This window comes from Pongo abelii, chromosome 1 (assembly GCF_028885655.2).
Source record: "Pongo abelii isolate AG06213 chromosome 1, NHGRI_mPonAbe1-v2.0_pri, whole genome shotgun sequence".
In the NCBI taxonomy this organism is placed as follows: domain Eukaryota; kingdom Metazoa; phylum Chordata; class Mammalia; order Primates; family Hominidae; genus Pongo; species Pongo abelii.
The window spans coordinates 113,596,041-113,619,046 of NC_071985.2; the positions used below are offsets into that span (position 1 = coordinate 113,596,041).

The 23,006-nt window shown below is 37.7% G+C and overlaps 1 protein-coding gene across 3 annotated transcripts in view; it reads left to right on the forward strand.

The window, feature by feature from the left end:
- Nucleotides 1–23,006, forward strand: part of WARS2 (tryptophanyl tRNA synthetase 2, mitochondrial) — a 114,270-nt gene that overhangs the window by 60,946 nt on the left and 30,318 nt on the right. For 2 of the 3 annotated variants that reach the window (XM_002810356.6, XM_054528798.2), the window contains exon 2: nucleotides 6,472–6,729. In XM_002810356.6, coding sequence (XP_002810402.1) covers nucleotides 6,472–6,729 — 258 coding nt within the window. The remainder of the gene's footprint in view (nucleotides 1–6,471; nucleotides 6,730–23,006) is intronic. The other variant, XM_002810357.5, reaches the window with a different exon arrangement.

The window sequence follows — 23,006 nt, forward strand, 5'->3', positions numbered from 1 at the left end:
CACCTGCCTTGGCCTCCCAAAGTGCTGCGATTGCAGGTGTGAGCCACCACGCCCAGCCTGAAGCCTCTTTTATAAGGGCATTAATCCATCCATGAGACAGAACCCTCATGACTTAATCACTTCCTAAAAGGCCCTGCCTTTTAATACTACCACAGTGGGGATTTTCAATTTGAATTTTGAGGGGGTCACACCTTCAAAACATGGCACCTGGGGAAGAACATTATGTGGTGTGGTGTGGTGGGCAGAGCACTGGAGTTCTGAATTCTGGCTCCAGCTGTGCCACTAGTTGTGTGCCCTTGGCCTTTTGATTAACATCTCCATGGTACACTTTCCCCTTCTGAGAAGTGTGTTGGGGAGAGGGGTTGGGTGGGAGTGGGATACTTGAAGCCAAGAAGTTCTAAATTGCATTCAGTTCAGTGTGATGGAAGGAATATAGAATTTGGAGTCCAGTGGCAAGAGCTCAGATCCAGATGTGACTCACCTGCCTGTGACTTTATGCAGGTTATTTAACTTAGCAGTGTCCTTCCCTAGAAAATGATGCCTATAATTCCTACCTTCACTACATGAGATGAAGTACATGAAGGGGCCAGGGCATGTTTCTGATAGCTAAATTTCATCACAAGAAGGAAAATACATCTGCAAAAGCATTCCATCACATGATAGAAGGATGGTAGGTACAGCGCATGTAAGGAAAACAGATGTGTAACTCTTGAAATTTGAAAATGGCTTAAATAAGCCTGTGGGGAATATTTTTAAGAATTAAGTTGATTCCTTTTAAACTCTTTTACTGAACTAACAATACATAATAAGTGCTTATCATTTATGCCCTTAAGGAGCTCACAGTCTAATTGGTTAGTCACTCCTTTTTCTTTCTTTTTAAAAATATTTTTCCTTCAGTTTTAATTGTTGGCCTACATATTTTTTCTTATTTGGAGGTGATGTAGAACCTTCTTTTTCTTATACTGAATTAATATTTACTCTTATTGATTCCTAGGTCTGAGCATCTGGTTTTATTTCTAAGCAGAAATGAACCCATTTTTCTTGGTGCTGAGTGAGCATTTCTTAACAGACCTGGACTCTCCAGTGCTTTCCGGAGGAAAGAGCTGACTATAGCAGAACAATGCTGAGGCATGGCCAAACCTTCAGAGGAGCACCAGTGTCACGCCGGGTCTTCTTTGTTTCAGCTCTTCAATCCTTAATTGCCAATAGAGGCATTTTCAAGAAAATCTTGAAGATAATTTCAGGAACGTAGGATTGAAATAGTTAGGGCAATGTAAATGATAGAATTGAGAAACACTAACAGAGCTAAGGAGTGACAGCTTTAAACAATATTTTAAAATTTATATACAATTAGAAGAATAAATAGACTTATAGAAAGATTTTCATCCCAATTACCTGGTAATGTTATTGAATACTTTTTTATTACAATCTGTGATAAAATGGCATTTATGTAACCAATAAGACGTAGTGTGGCCATTGAGCCAAGTTTGTGGTTTACCTTTGACTGTAGTTAAAACAAGTGTGATGAATGAACAATTGCTGTTACAGCTGGATACAAGCAGGACTTTGTAAGAAGAGTCTTGAAATCTTTAGTTGAAGTCTGTTTCTCACCACTGTACTGAAGCTGAAGTTTCAAAGCTAGTAGGCAGCCTTCTTTTGATGGATCTTATTCAGTTGAAATTAAAGACAGAAGCTCTCCTAATCACAAAAATTCTTTTGCCATGATTAATAACTTGGGAATTTTCAATTGCTTTTGAGTACAGTAAGAAAATTAAGGAAATTACACATTTTGGATGTGCTCAGTACCTTACAACAGGAATAGTTTCAGCTATGTCTGTCAAAATGATAAGTATGCTCTACCTTTGATTTGAATACCCACCCTCTCTTCTGGTATATGTCAAATCCCAGAGCTGAAGCTCCCCAGGGATTTGGTACTGCTGGTTCTGTTATAAAAATGAGCCAATAAATGTATAGGCTGGAAGTGGCATTTACCAAGGAAATATGCCTGAAATGAAATGAAGACATACTTTCTAACATGCTTCTTTTTTAATCCTCTGCATACTGTGATAGAATTGTAGGTTGATGCTCCGGGCTTCCCCTTGAATGAATGCCTGTGGGCTAGGCTAGAAGCTGTTTTCTTTGTGGTTTGCCTCCTGTCCAAACCCATGGGAAGCCCAAGCTCCTTTCGTTTTCATTCTTTTCTAACTCTAGTGCTTTTGAACACAGAACCCCCATCCTCCCACCACCCAAACTCCACATTCCAACCCCATGATTTCATGGTACCTGGCATGTCTCCCCTGCCATGCCGTCAGGCCGCCTGCTGACTCCTGCAGAGGGAACAGACGGGAACATAAACTCACCGCAGAAGAGCAGCACGCTCTCTGTATATTTTTAAGACCAGGTATCCAGTTCCCATTTAGAGGCTGTATTTTTTTAACAGCGCCTTGAAAATTGAACAAAACACTTCTCGTTGGTCTCATTGCTTGATAATATCATTCCCTCTGTGCTAATGTATAGAATCTCAGGAACTAGAGAATGGAAAAGATGTATTAGATCATTTCTAGCCCATTCCCACTGGTCACATTACTTTTTTCCCACAGTCTCTTCTCTGGTGCTTTTCTCTTCTAGTTTTCTCAAGAATTTGCTTTCTCCATTTCTCCTGGGGAATAATTTCTGAGTTTGAAGATGGAGGAATATATGTGAAAATATTCCTATTATTTTCAACTTAAAATTCCTAGTCTTTATCATCCTTTACATTACCATAAACAGTCCCTTATCTTCCTAGGTCAAGTATTTCAGGATGGTATTTTTTTCCTTTCCATTTATTAACTTCAGAGTTTGTTTTTCTGCTTTGCTTTCTCTCTTCATCAATCAGTCCCTAAAGCCCATTAATCATTTCTTACTGCACTGAAAATGCCTTTGCTTATTCCCATATCAGGAATCCAGAGCTGGTTAAGGTCCCTAGGTCCTGGTGGAAGCCTCACTAATAGGTACTCATTCTATGCTAACTTCTCTCTCTCTCTCAATTCTCAAGTAGAAATTATTTTAAAAATATTGTTTCTAGATTATGATTTGGGGATTTCATCACTTGAAAGCCTTTTATGTGTGTGTTTGTGATTTTGAGTGTAAGATTATATTTGTTCTCAATTACCTGAAAGATATTTTTCATATCCTCAGAGCCACAGGTAATTTGGGTTTCCTCCTCAGTTCCTGGATCAAGCACAATTCTGGACCATGGAACTATGATGTAGCATTCTATTTTAGGGCTACCATCTTAGGAGTTGAGAGGAAAATAGACTATATTTGTAGGATTTAGAATACTTGGGGAAAAGGAAGTGCCAAATTTAAGTAGCCTTGGCACTCACATATCAAAAGTAGATTAGCTCTCAGGAGCTAGCATTAGGTATAAAAAAGACTTAACATGGCTTGTGGCTTCCTGGATTGAAGGACTCAATATTATAAAGATGTCACTTCTCCCCGAAACAATCTATAGATGCAGTGTGATCCCAGTCAGCAACCCCAACCAACAATTGCAGCTTCTAATCTATAGATGCAGTGTGATCCCAGTCAGCAACCCCAACCAACAATTGCAGCTTCTAATCTGATCTAAAAAGAAGAAGGAAAAAATGAACAGGTTTTTTTTTTCTCTTGGGACTTGAAAAGATGATTCTAAAATGTATTGATACATATAAAGGCCCAAGGATGGATAAAGTACTCTTGAAGAAAAAGAAGGTGGAAAGCCTCACTTTAGCAGGTTCCAAGACATATTTTTAAAAAGCAATGTGATACTGACACAGTGACAGACAGATAGACTAATGAGTCAGAATTGAAAGACCAGACCCTTACCAGATTCTTCATGGAGGGATCCTTGATTTATGATGACAATGGCATTTCAAAGCAGTGGGAAGAGACAGTCTTTTCAATAAATGGTGCTAGAATAATCAGATATTCATATAGGAAAAAAAGAAGAAATTAGATGCTTACCTCACACCATATGCAAAAAACTCCAGATGGATAGAGACCTAAATGTGAAGAGTAAAGATAAAACTTCAAAGTGCACACACACACACATTTTATATATGCGTATGTGTGTGTGTGTCTAGCTATATGTATATATCCATATATGCACACACACAGACACACGTGCACCTTCACAACTGCAGGGTATTGAAAGATTTCTTCTATGATACAATATTTCTTCTATGATACAATTTCTTCTATGATACAGAAGTTATATATTTGATTCATAAAATTAAGTACTTAACCTTTATCAAAAGATAATATAAAGAGAAGACAGCCATACAATAAGACTATTTGCCCTACATGTAATTGACAAAATATTAGCATCTAGAATATGTACAGATTCTGAAATAAATACAAGACAATCCAATCTGAGAAAAACAGGCAAAATAATTTAAATAGGCTCTTCATAGAAGAGGAGGTAAAAATAGGTAGTAATCATAAAAAGAGTTCCCAACTTCTTTAATAATCAAAGAGAATTAAACCATAATGAGATTCTACCTCGTTTCCATCAGATTAGCTAAAAATAAAAAGACTGCTAATACCAAGTGTTGATGAGGATATGGAACAACAGGAACTTGGTAGAAAGTGTATAATGTTACATACTTAGGAATAGTTCAATATATTGAAGTACTACAATTGAAGATACGTATACATACCTTATGACTCAGCAATTCTGCTCCTAGATATATACACTAGAGAAACTTGGCTCATAATACACTAAGATACCTGTATAATAACGGTCTTTTTTGTCCCTGTAATTTTTTATTTTGCAAATTTTTAAACTGACTGAAAAGTTGCAAAATTAATACAACGAATATAATAAAGTCTTAATAGATGGTAGCTAAGCAAAGCATAGTAGCTAGTAGAGAGAACATACATGGACTTTGAAGTCAGTGATATCTGGCTTGAAACCTCAGCTCCACCACTTACTAGCTGTGTGACCATGGGCAATCTAGTTAAATCTGTGAGCCTCATGTCTCTCATCTATAAACTGGAGGTAATAATATGCCTACCATATTAGGTATTATAAGGATTAAATGCATTAATATGTGTAAAGCACTGGGCATAAATGCTTGCAACATAGTTGTTCAGTAAATTATTGCTGTTATTGTTTTGTTGTGGTGGTGGTTAAAAATGATAATGATGCATTTTGTTTTCTCAGGGCCTTTTAGTTACAGCATATTTATTGATACATACTCATTTTTGGTTTTTCACTATGGAATGTATTATAAAATAATTCAGGGGAAAAATAGCAATTTTTTTTTACTTTGTATTGCATTTTTTTCTTTTCATTTTCCTATTATAACTTCAGTATTAGAAAGTACAAGCCAAAGGGAAAATATGACCAGGGTAAAAATGCTTTTTATAATTTAAATAATCATGTAGAATTAAAATTTCCTTTTGAAGAATTGAAAACCCAAATATGATTTTATTAAAAGTAAAAGGAAACCAAGGCAGAGAAAATTTAAATAACCTTATTAAGAAGTAATATTAGAAATAGAGTGTATGTTTTCTAATTTCTAGCCCAAGATCTCATACACCAAGTTATAATACCAACAATATAAAAAAATCTTAAGGCAATAGCAGTAGCCTTTAGCACTAATGCTAAGGCCTTCATTTCCTTAACTGCAAAATAAATTAAATGACATGAAAAACCCTTGAGGCCCCTTTAATCTCCAGTGAAATTTAATTCTTTGTCTGAAGGCTTCCTCGTTGACCACCAAACCTCAGTTATCTTTTCCTCTTGGGAATTCCTCTCTGAACCCTATTCTGTATCATTCCAAACTGGTCATGATCATGTTACCATGTTATACCTTTACTTATCTTTTCATAAACAATACCCTCTATCTCCAATTAGATCACATGCTTTTGGGGATGCAGATCTTTTCCTTTTCTTTTTTTTTTTGTTTTTGAGACGAGGTCTCGCTCTGTTGCCTAGGCTAGAGTGCAGTGGTGCAATCTTGGCTCACTGCAGCCTCCACCTCCCAGGTTCAAGCAATTTTCCTACCTCAGCCTCCCGAGTAGCTGGGATTAAAGGTGCACCACCATGCCCGGGTGATTTTTGTATTTTTAGTAGGGACGGGGTTTCACCATGTTGGCCAGGCTGGTCCCAAACTCCTGACCTGAGGTGATCCACCCTCTTCAGCCTCCCTAAGTGCTGGGATTACAGGCATGAGCCACCACGCCCGGCCGCAGATCTTTTCTTATATGTCTTTGCATTTGTACATGTTTGAGTGCAAAAACATTTTTAATATCATTTTTTTTGTCCCTAGTAGCACCTAGCATAGTGATTTACAGAGTAGGCACAAAATAAACGGATGATGATGACTGTCAGATTGTAGTTTACAAAAATATAACTAGCTCCCATAGCTATGATAACATGGGCATAGGATTCATGGGATTCTTTCTCAAAAGCAAATATGCTTGTTTTGTTTTCCTTTGTTCCAGAAAGACAGCAAGAAGCGAGTATTTTCCGGCATTCAACCTACAGGAATCCTCCACCTGGGCAATTACCTGGGAGCCATTGAGAGCTGGGTGAGGTTACAGGATGAATATGACTCTGTATTATACAGCATTGTTGACCTCCACTCCATTACTGTCCCCCAAGACCCAGCTGTCCTTCGGCAGAGCATCCTGGACATGACTGCTGTTCTTCTTGCCTGCGGCATAAACCCAGAAAAAAGCATCCTTTTCCAACAATCTCAGGTCAGCTTCTCAGATTAGAACTGAGAAAACTCTTATTTGTAGATTATTTGAGGAAAAAATGTTGAATGGTTCATACAGCCCCTGCTTGTGATTTTTAAAAAGTGTTTGAAGGTGACTTTTTCAAATGTGATTTTTTTCAGCTTAATGTTTTACTTGTATTTATATCATTAAGTATCATTATTTGCAAGAGTATTTTTCGGCTTTTCCTCCACTGTATTCAGTAAGTTTATGATGCTTCATATACCAAGAGTTGTGTTTCATTAGTACTTCTAGCCCTGGAATTGTTTTGCTATGCTGGGTTGCTTTCGAACTGATTACTTTGTGTTGTTGACTAATCTCCTTGTGATCAAGGATAGAAGTTAGTGACCAATAGTTTTATGTAATTCCAATGTTGCTTTATTAGATGTTGTATTTAGAAGGTCTGTTGGATAATTCCCATTGTTCATTCTTTGTATAATAGTTTTTGAGAAGATTTGATAGCACAAGTTGGGAAATTGGAAGACAACGTCCCAGTGTCTTGTGTCTAAGCCAAGAAAGGCTTCATAGCAAAGCCAAAATATTTGACTCATATCTTCACTATGGATGAATCAGTTTATTCTTGCACAGGCCGATAGTCTGGCCTAGAGACAAGGCAGTCAAGATACACCCTAGAAAAAGATGAAAATTCTAACTAGATCATGCCTTCATTGTGTATCTGCTTTAACCTTAGGACAAAGCCCAGCCAGGGAATGGTATGTTATGCATGCTATGGTACATGTTAACATGCATGCATATATGTAAACTTCCTTGATTGTACATTTCTATCATTATTTTTATATATGTTTTGTTATACATAAAACTTAATGTAATGATTCTTACAGAGCAGACAGTTAAGAAATATGTGATAAATGAAAAGAGTATAATGATCCCTTGGCATCCAAAGTGTGTTGGTTCCAGGACCACCAAAGCTACCAAAATCTGCAGATGCTCAAGTTCCTTATATAAAAAGGAATCATATTTGCATATAACCTACACATATTCTCTCATATACTTTAAACCATCTCTACATTACTTATAATAACCGAATACAATATAAATGCTATGCAAATAGTTGTTATACTGTATTGTTTTTTAATTTGTATTATTTTTCTATTGTGGTATTGTTATTTTCTGATGCCTAAATACATACTGATTTCATATATATACACTAATTTTTTAAATTTTTAGAGATTAGGAAAGTATGTGCAGTTTTGTCACATGGATATGTTGTGTAGTGGTGAAGTCTGAGCTTTTAGTGTACCTGTCACCCAAATAGTGAACACTGTACTCAGTAGGTGATTTTTCAACCAACATCCTCTTCCTGGCTTTTGGAGTCTCTAGTGTCTGTTATTTCTCTCTGTATGTCCATGTGTACCTATTGTTTAGTTCCCACTTATAAGTGAGAACATGCAGTATTTGATTTTCTGTTTCTGAATAATTTCACTTAGGGTAATGGCCTGTATTTCATGTTGGCCTCCATGTTGCTGCAAAAGACATGATTTCATTCCTTGTTATGACTGTGTAGTATTCCATAGTGTATATGTAGTGGCGGTGTTATTTTTTATTAGTTGTTTTTTCCTAATATTTTCAATCTGCTGTTTGGTTGAGTCCATGGATGCAGAACACACAAATTCAGAGGGCCAACTGTATGTTTAAAAAATAAATGCAGTTATCAACTTTGTTGCCAGTTTGTAGATAACTTGATAAAATAATAGAATCTGATCATTAAAAGGACCATAAAGGTAATTTACCTCAACTTCATTCCTTATAGTTGGTCAGGAAGGCTTTGCTTACACATGACTTTTCAAATTCAGTGTTGGACAGATCCAGTTACTATAAAATACTTGCTTTTACTGACCAAATATCTACCTCCATATAATTTCCATTCATTCATTTAATTTCTGCTCTGTAAAAAACACAATAAATCAACTCTGCTTCCACACGACTGCTCTTCAAATACTTGGAAAGACATTTATTATGTACCATTTGTATCTTACCCTGTAGGTCCTTACCGTATAGGTCTTGCCTTCTACAAACTAGCTGTCCCCAGGTCTCTCGCCTTCTTGGTCATCCTATCTCAAAAGCACTCTCACCTTCTTTCTGAAAAGAATGTGCCTGGAGCTTCACATCTATTGCCAATGTTGGAGAGCTGTTCATCATTAGAGCCACTTTTTGAGTCACCTAATGCATTTTGCAAAGCACATCATCTTCACTTCATCTAAGCTGTTTTTAATACAAGCTGGCTTTTGATCCTTAGCTGATACTATTTCTAAAAATTGTATTCCCAGCCACAAGTACCTATTTCCATACTTCTTGTAGATGAATGTCTAATCTCCACAAAGTAACCACTTGCCAGATTGCTTTTTAAAGTGATCTTTAATATTAAAGGCTTATTTACAACTACATCCTATACTTGCACTTTGAGCTGAATCTCTCAGGAACGATTACCATATTATAATTTTTTTCCAATTTGTAAAGGATTTTTAGCAGTGACCTTCATAAGCATCTAAAATTTTCAGTAATTGAGATATATTCTTCCATATGGTACTTTGTTGTTCAAAATAGCAATTGAAGAAGTAACCCACAATATGGGAGACTTTGTAAAGACTTCCCCATTAAGGAGGGACAAAATTGACCTTCTCTTAAAATGGAACCTAATGAGCTCATTGGGTCTAGGTCAGAGAGTGGAAGGGACAGACTTGACTGGTGTGTGCCCGTCTTCTCCTCATAGCCTTAATGCAGTTGTAAAGCTGTTTTATAATTCACCTCCTGCCATCCCTCACTTCAGCTCCATTTCGTGGAGAATTTTGATAGTTTGCCAGCAAAATTTAAGGGAGGTACTCATCTTGCCTACATTATGCAATTTGTCTCACAAAGGCAATATGAAAAATTTCCTCAGGTGTCTTTGTAACCTAAGATAAACTTAGTCTTAGCCATTTTGTTCTTTGACTCAGGTAACCAACCTTACTACAACTGTATGGATGGATGGATGGATGGGATATTTTATCAGGCTTTCTTTCCCTCTTTTTAAAAAATGTAATTTTATTTAAAAATATTTTTAAAAATTTATAACAATAGAGAGAATAGTATACTGTAACCAATCACTTGTTAACATTTCGTTATTTGTCTCAGTGATGTTACTTTCTTTTCTTTTTTGAAATAGAGATAGGGTCTTGCTCTGTTGCCCAGGCTAGAGTGCAGTAGTGTCATCATAGCTCACTGCAGCTTCGAACTCCTGGGCTCAGGATCCTCCTACCTTAGCCTCCTGAGTAATAGCTGGAACTACAGGTGTATTCTACCACACCTGGCTTTTTTTTTTTTTTTTTTTTTTTTTTTGGAGAGACGGGGTCTCACAACGTTGTCCAGGCTGGTATCAAACTCCTGGGCTCAAGTGATTCTCCCAACTCGGCCTTCCAAAGTGTTGGGATTATAGGAATGAGCCACTGTGCCTGGTTGATGTTATTTTCTCTGTTGAAGTATTTCAAAGCAGATACCACACATCATGGCATTCCAATTCCTAAATATTTTAGCATGCCACTATAAATTCAGGAAATTTTCGTACATAACCGTAATACTGTAATGATACCTAACAACGATAATTCCATATTATAATCTAATACCCAAATTACCCTGACTCTCCCTAAAATGACTTTTATATTAGGCTTGTTTGAGTGAAGATCTACCAAAGTTCACATATTACATTTGATTATGGATCTTAAGTCTCTTTTTTTTATGCCTTTTGATTTGTTCATCAAATTTTAATTTATTTCCTGTAAAGTTAGTCCTGTGCCTAAAAAGAATTAAAACTTTGATTTTTTATGCTTTTACTTTTTTTCACACCTTTGATGTATTGATCAAGTTTTCTTTTGTTTGCTATGAAGTTAATTATTTTGAACTTAAAAATAAACCTTAGTGTTTTAGTTGCTTTCTCTTTACACTAATCTGTGTTAACTGATGGTTAGTGACTGTAAACTGCTGTCCCACATAGTTGCTCATCACCATTTTCATTAATTTGAGTAGAAGCTGTGCTTACCTACTGCCCATGGATTGCCTGGAAATGAACATTAGACATCAGCTTCTTTAGAATGGCCATAATGCTTCAGTTTGTTCATGGATGATGATGGAAAGGTCCTCCTCATGCCTTATCTTAGAGCCATGACGGCATGTATTGGCTTTTGGTTCTTAGAACCATTTTCAAGTAGAAGTATAAGTGAATAAACTAGTCTTCTGGAAACAGTTATTATCGTAGCCACATGACCCCATTGTTTACAGAGTTCTAGTAGGTGAAAGATCATCATGGTGGTGACTTATGTTTTGTAATACAAAAATCAATAATCAATAACTGTCTTTTTTTCTTTTTCATTTTCTTCTTTTTAACAGGCAATGCTAGGAAGAATTTTTTCTTTTTTCTTTATTTTAAATTGACAAATAAAAATTGCATATATTTATGGTGTACAACATGATGCTTTGAAATATGTATACATTGTAAAGTGGCTAAATCAAGCTACATAACATATATATTACCTCACATACTTACCTATCTTTAACTGATTTTCAGGTATACAATACATTATTATTAACTATGGTCACCATATTATACCATAGATCTCTTGAACTTATTCCTCTCGTCTAACTGAAATTTTGTGTCCTTTGACCAACATCTTCCCATTTCCTCTTGCCCCATTCTACTGTGCTTCTATGAGCTCGATTTTTTAGATTTCACATATAAGTGAGCTTATGCTGTATTTGTCTTTCTGTGCCTGGCTTATTTCACTTAACAAAATGTCCTCTGGGTTCATCCATGTTGTCATAACTGACAGGATTTCCTTTTCCAAGGCTGAATAGTATTCCATTGTGTGTATATACTGTATTTTCTTTATCTGTTCATCTGTTGATAGACACTTACGTTGATTCCATATTTTGGCTGTTATGAATAGTGCTGCAATAAACATGAGAGTACAGATGTGTCTTTAACATACTGATTTTCTTTCCTTTGTATATATACCCATTAGAGGGCTTGCTGGCTTATATGATAGTTCTGTTTTTAATTTTTTTGGGGAACCACCATACTGTTTTCCATAATGGTTGTACTAACTTACTTTCTCACCAACAGTGTGCATGGGTTCCCTTTTCTCCACATCTTTGCCAATACATGTTATCTTGTTTTTGTTTTTGTTTTTTGTTTTTTGATTTTTTTTTATTAGACGGAATCTCGCTTTGTCAGTGCAGTGGCACGATCTTGGCTCACTGCAACCTCTGCCTCCCGGGTTCAAACAATTCTCCTGCCTCAGCCTCCCAAGTAGTTGGGATTACAGGCGCCTGCCACCAAGCTCGGCTAATTTTTGTAGTTTTAGTAGAGACAGGGTTTCACCATGTTGGCCAGGCTGGTCTTGAACTCCTGACCTCAAGTGATCTGTCCACCTTAGCCTCCCAAAGCACTGGGATTACAGGCATGAGCCACCACACCTGGCTTGTTATCTTTTTAATAATAGTCATTTTAACAAGTGTGAGGTGATCAATCTGTATGGTCTCCAATAGAGGGGGGGCTGAAAAGAAAATAATCATATCATTTTAAGATTTATTTAAAAAATGCTTATTAGGAAACTTTTATTTATTTATTTATTTATTTATTTATTTATTTATTTATGACAGGATCTCACTCTGTCACCCAGGTTGGGGTACAGTGGTGGAGTGATAGCTCACTGCAGCCCCAAACTCCTGGGCTCAAGCAGTCCTCTTGTCACAGCCTCCCAAAGTGCTGGGAGTACAGGTGTGAGCCACTGTGCCTGGCCAGAAAACTATTTTTAAATGTGTAAGGCTGGCTGGACATGGTGGCTCACACCTGTAATACCAGCACTTTGGGAGGCTGAGGCAGGTAGATCCCTTGAGCTCAGGAGCTCCAGATCAGCCTGGGTAATGAGGCGAAACCCTGTCTCTACAAAAAAATTAAAAAATTAGCCATGCCTGTGGTCCCAGCTACTTGGGAGGGAGGCTGAGGCAGGAGAATCGGGTGAACCCAGGAGGCAGAGGTGGAAGTGAGCAGAGACCATGCCACTGCACTCCAGCCTGGGCAACAGAGTGACACCTTATTTCAAAAAAGAAAAACACAATGTGTTAGGTTTACCAAGCTATTTCATGTATATGACTTCTCTCTTAATCACGAAAACAGCCACAGGAATTAGATATTACTGTTATTTTTCACTAATGAATAAATTAAGGTATGAAGAGATTAAGTAAATTGAAAATGTACTTAAAATAATCTTTGAGCAGTACCTGGTACTTAGTAAAGACTCAGCATATAGAACTTTTTCATTAGCTGCCTAAGGTCACCCAGTTCATAGGTGGCAAAGCCAGGGCTTTTACAGTTTTCCCCTAAAGCACCACTTATGGAAGATGTACTCATTAGGTGGGAACCTTGTTCTGTCCCCTGCCTACGCACCCTTCTCCAGCCCTCACCTCTCTGCTTCTGGAGATGCTTGTAGAGGGGAAGTGGGGAGTTGGAGCTGACCTCAAGGCCCTCATTATTTCTCACCTGAACAATTAAATTACTCTTTCACTCCTGCCCTAGGCACACAGTTTGGCAGTTCATTCCCCACAAGGCAGCCACAGTCACCTTTCTACTAAAAACACATCAGCGTCTCTCTCCTGCCCTCAGGTAAAAATCTAAACTCAGCTTAGCTAGAAATCCCTTAAAAAATGAAGCCCCAGAGTACAATAGGCCAGTGTTTCTTCTACTACACCACTAAGTTTTGCAGACCTTTTATTATCAGTTTATTTTGTGTTTGGATGATCTGATTAACTTCTACCAATGACTCTTCAAACCTGAAGCCAAAATAATTTCTTCTGGTTTAAATTTGAGAAGATTTGATAAATCAGTCCTTAACTTACAAAACAGATAAATTAGAGATTATCTACATTTTTAAAAAGATTTTTGCTATTTCCTTTATACTGGTAGGTTTATCAAGTATTTAAGCATTTAATCGATCATTAAATATGTAACAGAAAGGATAAGAGTTTAGAAAACAATTTTATTTAATGTTTTGGGAGCCAATTCCAGTTAACAGTAGTTATACCCACCTCCCCATCACACAATTATTTACAAGTAAAATTAAGAATTTTTGAAATTATGAGTTAGAGAAAAATATTATTTTATAATGTGCTTTTTTCAGCTATATTCATTGTGTTAAGCAAATTACTTACAGCTAAATTATAAAGGCTATTTTTCTATGTGCTATTATTGAACATCAGAAAAAGCTCTAATAATGGCTTGAAATAGGGAAAGGATTTAGCTATGTTACAATGTTGACTTTTACCAGTAATTTTCATCTCCAATCCTTTGCATTCTTTCTCAGCAGTCTGACTGGAACAATTCAGACTTACTGAAGATTTTTCTCATTATTTTCTTTTTCTTTCTCTCCCACTGGCCTCTAGTCATGTGCTTCCCCTAAAATATGTTCACCATATGTGGAGAATTTTATAGACCCTCTCCTCTCAAAGGTGTGTGTGTGTGTGTGTGTGTGTGTGTGTGTGTGTGTGTATGTGTGTGTGTGTGAGAGAGAGAGAGAGTGAGAGAGAGAGAGACACGTCGTGGGAAGGGGGTCATGCCTATGTGTGTGTTTAGCAGAGGTTTCCATCCCCACGCCGTAGTTAATGGTCTTTTATTTCTAGCAAGCCAGCAGGCCTAAGTGCAGATCCAATCTGTGTCGTACAGCTGCCTGGGGTACAGGCCTCTACATCTTTCACTTTTACTCTGCAGATGGAAGATAAAAAGTGGAGGACATAGCTCTAGGCACTGGATTTCTGCCAAGGCAAGGAGAAAAGGACAGTTGGGGCCACCAGATATTGTGTTACGAGGGTCCAAAGAGACCAAGGAAAAGTTGAGGGAGGAGAGGGGGATTTGCATCTCTGGAATGTGGGCTCATTCTCTAATTAGGGTTATGTTGTTTCCCAGGAAACAAAAATCAGTAACGATAAAGGAAGAGAGTCAATGGAGGAATTAGTTTCTGAATGATAGCCAAAGTAACTGACTACATAAATCTTGACTTACTATACATAAATAAAAGTTATACCTCACCAATTGTCCCTTGTCTTAGAGGTATAAAACCAAGGCCTTAAACTGGACAGAGAGTCTAGTGCTTCCATTATTCTGGTAATTTAGGAAACATATTTGAGTGTATTTATATTTGTTAAACTCTCAAAGTTGTTCGCTACCAACAATAGGTACTCTTTCAGCTCACAATGGAAAGGGAGCAAACGTCTGCGTAGATTAGTGGACTTGGAGAATATATTTGTAAAATTGGCATCACCTCCAAAGTTCCTAGGGGGAGATAAGAATCTAAATGGCCCATGGCATAAATAATAAGTTTGCAAAATTATTATATAATCAAACTCTGCATGTATTTCCTTCTCCACAGTTTCCAATAATACCACTTCCTTGCCTGGATCTATACTCCTGTGTGACATGATGAACAAGCTGCAGTACTTGTGTTACTTCTATGCTGGACATAGGAACAGGTGATAGGTTAATTATACCTTCAAGAAGAGTTCTTTTCTTGCTGTCAAAACAATAGTGAAAAAAAAAATACAGGCTTTGAAGCCAGGCATACTCAGCTTGAATCTTACTGTCACTTCTTTTTGGTTGTGAGACTATGGGCGAGTGGCTCAAGCTCTCTGAATCCCATTTTTAAAGTCTATAATAGCAATTTAAATAATATATTTTGTCTAGCAAATGTTAACTTTATATCACCCTCCTCCACTATATAGAATGCTCCCACCCTAGGCTCCTTGATGTTGAGAAGGATTTATATAAGGGTAGAGTGGGATTAGAAGATGGAGATAAAGTTAATGACAATGCCTCTTTTTATCTTCAATAATAAAGTATTTTCAGAAGAGTTTGTTGTCTAAGGTTTTTTGAGGACTTTTTAAGAAATATTTCAAACATTCATAAGAGGATGAAGATGAATGGCTGCCTTTTGAATTGCTTACCTTTTGGCATACTTGCTTCATGTAGTTTTTGTTTTTTACATATTAAACATTACAAGTATAATAGAAACTTTTCTGCTTAGTTGTAACGCCATTTTCCTCTGTGCCTTCCCAGAGGTAACCACTATTATATTGATTTGATACTCATCATTCCTACAAATGTATTTATATTTGTATTGCATATAATATAGCCATTAACAATCTATATTATTTGTTTTGCATGTTTTAAAACTATGTGAATGGCATCATGCTGCCCATATTCTCTTGCATCTATTTTTTGTGTACAATGTTACATGCTCGGGATTTATTTAGTTTGACTGCTGTACAGTATTCCATTGTCTGCCTCCTTAACAGTTTATCCATTTTCCTGGCAAAGGATATTTGGATTTTTTTCCAGCTTTTTATTACTGCAAACAATACTACAGAGGGCATACTTTTATCTGCCTTTTGTGCACATGTGAAAGACTTTCTTTAGCTGTATTAATATATGCCTAAGAGTACATTCAGGAGGATATATGATATATACATCATTGGCCTCAGTGGATGTTGCCAGTTTGTTCTCCAAAATGGTATTCTAACTTACTTTACCACCAACAGGAACTCCCCTCGGCAACATTTGGTGTTATTAGACATATACTTTTGGCACTGTAATGCATGAAATGTGCCATCTTATTGTTTGAATTTCCCTGACTACTGGTAAGGTTAAGCATTTATTTCTTATGTTTTAACTCCTTTATTTTCTTTTGTGAATTGTTTGCTCATATCTTTTGACTATTTTTTAATTGTATTTTCCTATTGATTTGTAGAGGTTCTTTACATATTCTGAGTACCAATCCTTTGTTATACATTATCATTTTTCAGTTTGTAGCTTGTCTTTTTTTTTTTTTTTTTTGAGACGGAGTCTCTCTCTGTCACCCAGGCTGGAGCGCAGTGGCATGATCTCGGCTCACCGCAAGCTCTGCCTCCCAGGTTCACGCCATTCTCCTGCCTTGGCCTCCCGAGTAGCTGGGACTACAGGCACCCACCACCACGCCCGGCTAATTTTTTGTATTTTTAGTAAAGATGGGGTTTCACTGTGTTAGCCAGGATGGTTCTCAATCTCCTGACCTTGTGATCCGCCCACTTTGGCCTCCCAAAGTGCTGGGATTGTAGGCGTGAGCCACCGCACCCAGCCTTGTAGCTTGTCTTTTGATTTTTAAATGCTGTCTGTTGTTGTATAGAGTGTTTTGTTTTTTTTTTAATATAGCCAATTCAGTATTTTCCTTTATGGTTGTGTGCTTCTGGAGTATGTTTTTAAGTTATTCTATACTGGCCTAGTGTGGTAAAGCTGTTCTTTTATATTATCTCTTGAATGTGGTTAGTTTTGCTTTTCACATTTAAGACTGAGTTATGTAGCTCTTACAAATTCTGTCACATTTTATTTACAATATTTTTAAAAATCACGTTGGTTAATACCACAGCTGTCATCAGGAATGTCTTGACATATTGGAAGCTGTCTAATGCATAATGATGGATATATGTTTTCTAAAATTCTAATTTATGCTAGAAAGCTGAAATGTTTATAACCAATACCTTCTGTGGGTTGTTTTCCTTGAAATGCCTTTGTTCCTTTGTTTCCTCTTGATGAATTTTGTTAGAGACTACTCTATTAATCATTTAGAGGATATACTTTTGATTTTGTGAGGCTGTTATTGTATCTTTGTTTTTTATTTATTTCCTTTTTTTTTTTTTTTTTTTTTTTTGAGACAGAGTCTCACTCTGTCACCCAGGCTGGAGTGCAGTGGCATGATCTCAGCTCATTGCAACCTCTGCCTTCTGGATTCAAGCTATTCTCATGCCTCAGCCTCCCAAATAGCTGGGATTACTGGCGCCCACCACCATGCCAGCTAATTTTTGTGTTCTTATGTAGTAGAGATGGGGTTTCGTCATGTTGGCCAGGCTAGTCTCAAACTCCTGACCTCAAGTGATCTGCCTGCCTCCTTTGTTTTTTATTTCATTAGTTTCATTCCCTCCTCCATTTTATTTTCTTTGAAATTATGTGGTTGTGCTTTTACTAACTTCTTGAGTGGACCTCATTAATTTTCAGCCATTCTTCTTTCCAATATAAACATTTAAGAGTGCAGTATAAATTTCCTTCTAAGTTCTGTTTTACCAGCATTGACAAAGTTGTGATATGTTATAGTATTTTCACTATAAATCAGTTCTGAATAATTTCTAATTTTCACTATTATTTCTTATTTGATCTATCATTTATTTAGAAGTATGTGTTTAGATTTCCAAGTACAGGGCTCTTTTTTTAACTTAACTTTTTAAAAAAATTGATTTCTAATGTCATTACATATTAATCAAAGGATATAGTCTCAATGCTTTCAGATCTTTTGTATTTTTAAAGCTTGAATTTAGCAAATGGCGAATTTTTACAAATGTTCTATTTGTGCTTGAAAATACTTTCTATTTTCTGATTCAGTGAATTTCAAATTTTTTATTGTTTATGACTATCAGTAAAAGATTTTTGAGACTTTCCTTTAAGATAGGTATATACTGTACATCATTGTATTAGTCTGTTTTCATGCTGCTGATAAAGATATACCCGAGACTGGGAAGAAAAAGAGTTTTAATTGGACTTAGAGTTTTACATGGGGAGGCCTCAGAATCATGGCGGGAGGTTAAAGGCACTTCTTACACACCAGTGGCAAGAGAAAAATGAGGAAGAAGCAAAAGTGGAAACCCTGATAAACCTATCAGATCTGGTGAGACTTATTTACTATCAATAGCATGGGAAAGACCAGCCCCCATGATTCAATTACCTCCCGCTGGGTCCCTCCCGCTGGGTCCCTCCCACAACATGTGGGAATTCTGGGAGATATAATTGAAGTTGAGATTATGTGGGGACATAGCCAAACCATATCATTCTGCCCCTGGCCCCTTCAAATCTCATGTCCTCACATTTCAAAACCAATCATGCCATCCCAGCAGTCCCCCAAAGTCTTAACTCATTTCAGCATTAACCCAAAATCCACAGTCCAAAGTCTCATCTGAGACAAGGCAAGTCCCTTCTGCCTATGAGCCTGTAAAATCAAAAGCAAACTAGTTACTTCCTAGATACAATGGAGGTACAGGTACTGGGTAAATACAGCCATTCCAAATGGGAGAAGTTGGTTAAAATAAAGGGGTTACAGGGCTCATACAAGTCTGAAGTCCAGCGGGGCAGTCAAATCTTAAAGCTCCAAATGATCTCCTTTGACTCCAGGTCTCACACTCAGGTCATGCTGATGCAAGAGGTGGATTCCCATGGTCTTGAGCAGCTCTACTCCTGTGGCTTTGCAGGGTACAGCCTCCCTCCTGGCTGCTTTCACAGGCTGGCATTGAGTGTCTGTGGCTTTTCCAGGCTCACAGTGCAAGCTGTCGGTGGATCTACCATTCTGGGATCTGGAGGATGGTGGCCCTCTTCTCACAGCTCTACTAGGCAGTGCCCCAGTAGGTACTCTGTGTGGGGGCTCCAACCCCACATTTCCTTTCCACACTACCTTAGCAGAGGTTCTCCACAAGGGCCTCGCCCCTGCAGCAAACTTTTGCCTGGGCATCCAAGGCATTTCCATACATTTTCTGAAATCTAGGCGGAGGTTCCCAAACCTCAGTTCTTGACTTCTGTGTATCTGCAGGCTCAACACCACATGGAAGCTGCCAAGGCTTGGGGCTTCCACCCTCTAAAGCCACTGCCCGAGCTCTATCTTGGCCCCTTTCAGCCACAGCTGGAGTGGCTGGGACACAGGGCGCCAAGTCCCTAGGCTGCACACCGCACCAGTACCCTGAGCCTGGCCCACAAAACCACTTTTTCCTCCTGGGCCTCTGGGCCTGTGATGGGAGGGGCTGCTGTGAAGGTCTCTGACATGGCCTGGAGACATTTTCCCATGGTCTTGAGGATTAACATTAGGCTCCTTGCTACTTATCCAGATTTCTGCAGCAGGCTTGAATTTCTCCCCAGAAAATTGGTTTCTCTTTTCTATCGCATAGTCAGCCTGCAAATTTTCCAAACTTTTATGCTCTGCTTCCCTTATAAAACTGAATGCCTTTAACAGTATCTAAGTCACCTCTTGAATGCTTTGCTGCTTAGAAATTTCTTCTGCCAGATACCCTAAATCATCTTTCTCAAGTTCAAAGTTCCACAAATCTCTAGGGCAGGGGCAAAATGCTGCCACTCTCTTTGCTAAAACATAACAAGTCACCTTTGCTCCAGGTCCCAACAAGTTCCTCATCTCCATCTGAGACCACCTCAGTCTGGACATTATTGTCCATATCACCATCAGCATTTTGGGCAAAGCCATTCAACAAGTCTCTAGGAAGTTTCAAACTCTCCCTCATCTTTCTGTCTTCTTCTGAGCCCTCCAAACTGTTCCAATCTCTGCCTGTTACCCAGTTCCAAAGTCACTTCTACATTTTCAGGTATGTTTTCAGCAATGCCCCACTCTACTGGTACCAATTTACTGTATTAGTCTGTTTTCATGATGCTGATAAAGACACACCCGAGACTGGGAAGAAAAGAGGTTTAATTGGACTTACAGTTCCACATGGCTGGGAAGGCCTCAGAATCATGGCAGGAGGCAGAAGTCACTTGGAGATGGCAAGAGAAAAATGAGGACGAAACAAAAGTGGAAACCCCTGATAAACCCATCAGATCTAGTGAGACTTATTCACGATCATGAGAATAGCATGGGAAACATCGGTCCCCATGATTCAATTACCTCCCTTTGGGTCCCTCCAGCAATACGTGGGAATTCTGCAAGATACAATTCAAGTTGAGATTATGTGGGGACACAGCCAAACCATATCAATCATACAACTTTTCTATAAAGCAAAAATTTAAAATATGGGATTAAAAAATGAATATAAGTAAAAGTCCTTTTTTTTTATTTGCTGTGCTTCAGGAGATAGTCTTGCACAGCCTCTGAGAATCACAAATCTCATTTTGGAAACCACTGTTTTAATTGCTCATCTCCAGTGGCCACCATGCTATCTTTGTAGGTTCAAGTAAATATTCAGAATCATGAGACTACCACAGGTTATGTTTGGTACTAGTCTACTTAAAAAGGCATAGAACAAGAACCTTAGCTTGCCGGCAAGGTAGCTTCTCTAAACGAGTCCTTACTAGAGCAGTCCCTGTAGCAGTATGCAGCTAGCTCCAGGAGGTATTTTCTCTCCAGGTATACTCATAGGTGTAGGAACTATTTTTTCTCCAGCTCAAATGCAAGGAGATGAGATCTACATCAGTGGGTGGTACAATCTCCCTTACCAAAGAAGCCTCAGTTTTCCACAAGAGCCAATATCTATTTTTACATTTCATGTATAGACCTTGGGGTCACTGAAAGAGATGTACCAGTTACAAGAGTCAATATACTCAGGAAAGCCTAAACTATGACTTTCTCTCAGGTATTTATAGTTCTCTAAGCCTAGATGTACTTTACCAGCTGGGGATTATTTTTATCACAAGCAATGTTGCCTAGCAGTGTTGTTAACACATACTGTTTTATCTGGTAAATACAGACCTAGGTTGTTGATCCAGAGTATCATGGAGCAGGTGAAAATGTTTTGTTAACCTGCTCACTCAGTTGGCTACTAGATTCCATTAAGTAACAGAATCCATTAGATCAGTCATGTTGCTGCTCTTTTGATTCTCTACTACCATTTCTGTACTTACAGACAGAGCGATAACCTGTGAACACTTTAATGCTGTAAAAATAACTATGAGGAATTAGTTTCTCCCTAAGGGAGAAGGTAGCATCCAACTTCCTGATCCTAAATGTGTAGTTTCATGAGACTATGTTCCTTTATTTTTTCAGTCTTCTATCTCTATCTTCCTTAAGTGGGTTAATTTCTACTGATCTATCTTTTCATTCAGTGACTCTTCTGCCCTTCTAATCTGTGTTTAAGACTTTATAATGATATTATTTCAGATATTGTATGTTTTCATTCTAGTATCTGTATTTGCCCTTTTTTATTGGTTTAAAAAATTTATCTGCTGAGATTTTTTATCTGTTTATTCATCTCAGGAATATTTTCTTTCGTATCTTTAAGCATAGTTGTAATAATCGCTTCAAAATTTTTGCTAATTAAATACAACATGTGGAACATCTTGGGTTTGGTCTCCATTGACTGCCTTTTTTCTTAAGAATGGTTTATGTTTACCTATTTTTTAATATGTCTAATAATTTTGGCTAGTATCTTGAATATTTTAAATGACAAATTGAAGAGATTCTAAATTATGTTGTATTCCTCTGAAGAATATCTTTAAAAAAAAACTGTTGTTTTTTTAGCAGGCTCAAGCCCCAAATTATTTTTCCAGTAGTAAGCAATAATTGAAATATTTTGCCAGTTGTTTTAGCCATTGTTGGACAGCTTGGAGGTGGCCCCATGCATGTGGAATTCAGGGGTTGCCCAGATATTTGGGTAGAGTTAATACATAGAATATAAGGCTATACCACTCTGACTCTTTATTTAGAAATTTCTCTGCTTACTTTCCAGGCATTATGGTCACCCAAACTTTGTCCTTTCATTCTTCAAGCCAGTAAGAATGCAGGTTTCTATCATATTTAGATGCTTTTTATGTCTGCAACTGAGGACTGCCCTCAGACAGGAAGTCACAAAACAGGACACTTATTCAGTGTTATCCTTTTTTTAAAAGAGTAAACCACACCCCTAGTTTCTGCCTGCTTTCGATTGTTCTCCAATGCCTTCAGGCTGTTGATTTTTATATTTTGCTCAGAGTTGAAACTTGCTATCTGTGTTAGAATTTATCCAATAGGAGCTTGCTATCAACTGAGTTATATCCCTCAAAATTCATATGTTGCTCCCTTAACCCCCAATGTGACTGTATCTAGAGATAGGGTCTTTAGGAAGTAATTAAGGTTAAATGATGTCCTAAGGATGGAGCCCTAATCTGATAGGCCTGTGGCCTTATAAGAAGAGGGAAAGATCTGTCTCTCTCTTTTTCTGCCTGCCATGTGGGGTGATAGCATGAAGGCAGGCATCAGTAAGCCAGGAAGAGAGGAAGGGAGCGCTCACTAGAACACAACCATGCAGGACCCTTCATCTCAGACTTCCAGCCATCAGAACTGTGAGAAAATTAATTCCTGTTATTTCAGCAGCCCAGTCTATGGTACTTTGTTATGGCAGCCCAAGAAGACTGATACCAAGCTAAGTAGCCATTACTAGAAGTGAAAGCCTTGTGTTTAGATTGGATTGGAAAACTCAATATTGTTAATATGTTATCTTTTAAACTT